The sequence below is a fragment of the Natator depressus genome, chromosome 9 (genome assembly GCF_965152275.1).
Source record: "Natator depressus isolate rNatDep1 chromosome 9, rNatDep2.hap1, whole genome shotgun sequence".
NCBI classification, from domain to species: domain Eukaryota; kingdom Metazoa; phylum Chordata; order Testudines; family Cheloniidae; genus Natator; species Natator depressus.
Window position 1 is genome coordinate 36,382,649 of NC_134242.1, and position 6,000 is coordinate 36,388,648.

The window sequence follows — 6,000 nt, forward strand, 5'->3', positions numbered from 1 at the left end:
GTGAATATGCCGGAAATCCCCATGAATTAAAAGGACTGTATAGTTTGAGTAACAGTGTCTGTAAAGCACCATACATTAAGGAGATATTTGGTCCCTGCTCCCAAGGAATCTGAAATCAAAGGGTTCAGTGGTGCAAAACAGTCCTACTGATGCTCAATGGGGAACTACTTAGGTCGCTGAGGTTTGAAGGACTTTCCCTAAATTATATGGTAGTTCATTTGTTTTGCACATGGTCAAAGTATGAAGTTTCTACAGGTAACTGGGCTCTTCACAGACCCCAAGAGGGATGGATGTGCCTTATTCAGAGTTCTCTATAATCGGTGACTTCCTAGAGATCATCCAGTCTTAGTGAAACTGTTTTCAGATGCGTACTAATCTGATTAAGATATTAAATTAACTGCCATTTAGAGTCTGAGGCTTCCAAATGAGAAACTTAATCTGAGCTATCTCTTGCTGATAGCGTACATTCAGCAAAGGGGTTTGTCAGCACATGCCCAAGGACTTGCATTTTAAAATGCTTTGCCTTAATACCCCTTGTGTCACTCCATTTGAGATGACTGTAGAGGAAATTAAATGTCTGGATGCTGTTTTGGGATTTAACTGTGGAACAGTGACTGCTTCAGGCTCACAAATATCAGATACTCTATTTGAGAAGTAAAGATTGTATTTCAGCACTGCATCTTGAAGAATCTCTGTGTACAATTGCCATGATGCAAACATTATATTAGTGTTGCCTGTTTGGTATTCCATCTTCCATCTGACACTACCAACTTCCTACTGTCTGATACCTATCTTCGTTTCCCCCTGTTCTCATGTCTCACTATGCTTTGTCTCATCACTACTGTGGCTGGCTGGGCAGATGAGAGAGGATCTTGACAGTGCCAGTATGTTTGCTTAGTGCCTGCAGGTGTATCCTGGAGTGTTGGAAAGCATGGAACACTTCTGTAACACACATTAGAGAAAGCAAGTGGAGTGCCATAAGCAGCAATTCAGAGCACTGCTCATATAACCCTTGGGCAACATGCCCTATTTTTGGCTCTAATGCAGTGATACTCAATTTCCTTAAGTCATAAAATCTTTTGATGATATGCTATACTGTGGTTATACTTCCTGCAAATACTAGTAATGAAACAGCCCAGTAACTTTTATACTCTTTCATAAGCCAGTGTGTGGGGGGAAAACAGTTTTGGCTTTGGAAACCCTCTTCATTAATGTTCTATAGCTCTGTAACAATGTGCTGTGCAAGCTAGAATCCTTTCTTCAAACATAGTTTGGCTATGTTGGTTCACAAGGCTAGTATAATTTTTAGAAGGTGATCAAGCTGAAAATAGTGCTATTTCAAAATCCTGTTGAATGCTGTTTGTTTGTTTGTTTTTTTTTAGGGCATATTGTTACTCTAATCTTTTGGCTACATGTGTGAGTCTTTATACTCTTGATTTTAATACTGTATGATATGCTGAATAGTTCCCCACATGTTATTTTTCTTATAGATATGGGACATGACCCCAGTAGTTGGTTGCAGCCTTGCAACCGGCTTCTCCTCACACTGACCTAGGACCTGACAGGTTCATGCACCTTATGTACAGCAACATACACCGAATGAATGAAATCCCTCCTCGGAATATCGTCACAAAAGCACTGATTGCTGGATCCTTTTTCTCTTGCTCTTCCAGGATGGACAGTCACCTTTGTAGAGCAAAGCTCTTCTATAGGCTTCAGTGGGAATCACCTTGATATAGAAATGCAATTTCCCAGCCTGTTGATGTAACATAAAATGGCTTACCTGCAACGTGACACTGCGATAAAAGGATCTGTCATAACTTGGTTTACATGTAGTGTTAACAATGTGCTTTCTCTGCTGAAATATCTTGTACAGTAGCTAAAGGATTACCAGAGTAAAATGAGTTTAGTTTTTTCAGGTTTGTGCAAATAATAAATAAATTACCGTCCCTTCCAGTAAGCAGTCCCCCACTGAACTCTTTGTCTGGTGTGCAGCTGTTTAGGCTGCCTCCAAAAGGAGTATTCGTTATAACTTTGGAAGAAGGAAAGACTTACTTATTTTTTTAAGCAGTGTTTGAATAAAGGGGCAGGTGTTCCCTCTCTGTTGGAGTGGCAGTAAGAATAAATGCTTGACATGAGAGATCCTGATCTACTGGCTTTCTTGGAGTGTTGTCTGCAAATTCAGTTATTGGTAAAACTACTTTAAAATAATCTGTTCTGTTCAGATAGCTTGAGAGTTTCTGTAAATAATCCCAGGCTCTTAGACATGCTGAAACTATATTTATTCCCTCTTCTTGGCTAATGTATAACGAGTGAACTTTTGTAGCTGTTATTTAGTAGATAAGCTGCACGTTCTCAATAGTGAAGGCAGCCCGTGATATGTCACAAAACATATGCTCATACAGTATGTTTACAGTGCTGTTAAAATGGGGGGCTATGCAAGCCTGTTGTCTTAGTAATCGCTAAAATAAAAAGCCCCTCCTACATTAATGAACTAATTTTTTATGTGGAAAAGCTTAGTTCCCCATTTATCATGAAGAAACTATATGTAGCTATAGCATTAACTTAATTACCACCTTGTCTTTGTTTTGAAAAAAAATGTTAAACATTTCTAAAATTCTCTTCTGAAGCAATAACTACGAAGATACAAAATATTCCTTGGGAATAGTTGGCCTGAGTGCAGATGAGGGCTGTTAATCTTAAATGCTATGTTCAGTGGTGGTCCTTGCTGTTATAAGCCAAGTGAGGCAGTCAGACATTTTCATGGATTGCATGATTCCAGCTGGCAGTTAAGGAAATATTGCCATGTACGTTGCTGTCAAGTACATGAATTACCTATGTTCCATAAATATTAGAATATATATAATGCCATAAGGTTGTCTTACAAGAGCTTATTAAACAGTTTGAAAATGAAATTCATTTAACTTTATCATGATGTACCATGGAGTCGCAAAGGAGATGGGAGTTTGTTGGATTTTCACAAAAACTGATGTTATAGTGTATTCTGTAGTGAGGGAAGAAATATGTGCCGGTCAGCTCTTTTTGTTGCCGTTGGAAGTGACGTGCTCATTCTTGCAGAAAAATTGATGAGGTATTGGAAAGAACTGCGATTTTAGCCTTGCAGCAACAACCAAGTGGTGCTATTGTCACTGCTGAATTAAAATCATTGTCATATACTTTTGATACAAAATTTTTTTGCATTTATAGCCTGCTATAGCTAGTGTATGCTAATATCATGGGACTGTAATGCGTCATGATCTTACTCAGTTTTCATTTCAAAAACAATAAGATGGTAGATTCCATGCTACTAAATACTATCTCTGGTATATTCTTGATTCACATATTTTGGAACTGGCTTTATGACTTACCATTTTATGGGCCCTCTCCAGAAATATTTTGCTAAAGGATTTTTTTATCTTGATACTTCCTAATTCTTCATACTTCTCATAGCTTCCCTCAGAAACTGGCATCAGGCTAGTGTTTGATTGTATTATCCTCTTAAATTTGAAATCTGAATGAGTAAACGCTAATTTAGAGCTTTTGGCAAGTCTGTATTAGGAAGAGATACATTTGGGGGCCTGATTTCAATGATCTGAAACTATTGAAAGGAATATGTTTTACATTTGAAGAGTTACATTAATTAGTTCCATTCCTTGCTACCTGATTGAAGGTTTTAGTTTTGGAAAGACTTCTGTTTTCAAGTTATATGAAATATCATCATGTGTGCCAGAAAGGACCTGAAGTTAGGTAATGAGCTAATGTAAATCAGGGAGGAAACTGACATTTGTGTTTTTGTTTTTTTTTTTCCACACACATGTTGGATCAAACTCTTTTGTTCCAATCACCTGGTTTAAGAGTAAAGATTAACAATAAGAGATCTGTGAAAACATTCTTCTCCATGGTTCTCTCTACCCTAAAAAACCAAGATGAGTTATGTATTTACAATCCTTTTAATCAATATCTTATTTAGATTAAATTGCAGCAAAAATAAAACTTGGGGAGGTTTGGAGCTACACTGTAAGTTCTGTGCCCCCAAAGATTTGGGGGTGGGGATGCACGCCTCCTATTAACATGAACAGGAGCTATGCGCCTACCTCGGGAAATTAAACTCTGTAGATTTGATAATGAACTGTATGATTAAACGCTAGTTGATTTAATTTCATTCTGTCCCCTATGTCAATCTATACTACTGGGATCACCCCTTTCCAGCAAATAAAGAGCTAGTACCCACTAGCGTCCGCTTCTTTGGATGTTCTCTTGCAAAACAAATTGTCAATTTGGCTATCTAGCACCTCTCCCATATTTAGCATTTAACTTTTTCCCCTTCCCTGTGGGTAATTCCCCCATCTGTGGCAATCATATTAAGGTTTTACCACTAGATAATCTAGAATCTGCTACATAGCTTTTAAATTTAACAAATATTTTCTATAATAAATATATGAAATTAACATAGTTATAGCATCACTTAGATATAACAAAGTGATTATGGCTGGCAAAACACCAGCTGGTCACAAAAATAAACCTTGAGATTTAACAAACTAATAATGCACTGAAGGATATATTGCTTGTGTAAAAACACCTAACCTATTTTTGAAGAAACATACTGTTTTGTGCAATTTAAAATACAATAACTATTCCAGTGAGTTCAAATGTGCAATTATTCAGGAGATTTATTTTGAAGCATTACCAATTTCTTTTGTATGGCCTTTTTTCTTTGGAGGAGCAAAGGGTACCATTAATGTATTGTAAGTTCTTTACCAGCTGTGTTTCTACAAAATACTGTACTCCACATGGTTTAGAGATGCTAGATAAATCTTGCTCTCTTTGGATTTTTAACTTCGAATACATGTATAATAAAATTTCTTGATAGTCACTTAATTTATTCTGTTGACCCATCTTCAGTTGGTCTTCATTGTTGCAGCAAATATTGGTAAATAAACTACACACAGTGTTCTTGTGAATAGGGGTGGATTAAAGCAGGATCCAGGCTTTTGGCTGGAAGGCATCCTTTAGATCCACAGTTAGAATCAGATGATTTTAAAGGAGCCCCATAACCAGAGGCTAGCACACATTGGCAGGATGGAGCCTGTAGCACCACTGAGCAGCTGGCACTGCAGAGTGGAGTGTTCTCCCTCCCTACCCACTCACTTCTGTTGTCCAGTTAAGCCAGAAGAGAACACCTTCTCCTTGCCCCTAATGGAGTTGCTTCTCCCCCATCATACCGTGCTGGGAGATCTTGCTTATTAATTAGCTTACTGTCAAGAAAAGAGCCTTTCCAAACATTGGAGAGAAGGCTCAAATCGTGTGCATCCCTCTTGTATCAAGTATATGGGGGAGGGGAAAGCATTGCACTTCCGTTAGATTTCAAATTATTTTAAAGGATATTAGTTTTGATGTCACTTACAGTGTCAGATTTTAAGCCCCCTTGATTTGAAATGCATGGAATGGTGGTCAATCTCTTCCATAGCTGGATTCCCCTTCCTTTTAGCAATATGGGTCACGATCCCCTGACACTTGTTAATGACCCCCAGGTTGAGAATTCTCTCCCGACAGCTTTGTGTACTGAAGCATTTACCAGAATGGGTAGTGTTAAAGGCTTGAGGGTTCTTTCCTACGTGAAATGTAGCTGAGCTCTCTACTCTGTTGGTATTCAATGCATAAGATGCAATCGAACTAAGCCTGAGGACCCTACATTTTTATTTTATGCTGTATCGTTCTTCCTGTTGGTTCTGAGAAGAATCTTTTTAACCATGCAATACAGTACCTCTAATGTTTCATCAACAAGACTATTAAATAAAATGACCAGTTTAGCTTATGATTTCTATTACTCTCTCCCCACCCCCTGCGAGAACAATATTGATAGGTCCTGCAGCAGCTCTGGGCTGTATGCAAACATGTCTTTGCTCTTTTTCAGTTCAATAGGGGAAAAAAATTGCCTGAGAACATAAGGTCAGCTCCCACCTCAGCCTTTCTGTAAATTATATTTCAGCTAATGTGAGC

The 6,000-nt window shown here is 38.1% G+C and overlaps 1 protein-coding gene across 3 annotated transcripts in view; it reads left to right on the forward strand.

The window, feature by feature from the left end:
• Positions 1-4,878, forward strand: part of WDFY1 (WD repeat and FYVE domain containing 1) — a 43,586-nt gene extending 38,708 nt beyond the window's left edge. For all 3 annotated transcript variants that reach the window (XM_074963929.1, XM_074963928.1, XM_074963930.1), the window contains exon 12: positions 1,491-4,878. In XM_074963929.1, the coding sequence (XP_074820030.1) occupies positions 1,491-1,550 (60 nt within the window). In that variant the 3' untranslated portion in view covers positions 1,551-4,878. The remainder of the gene's footprint in view (positions 1-1,490) is intronic.
• Positions 4,879-6,000: the final 1,122 nt, after the last annotated feature.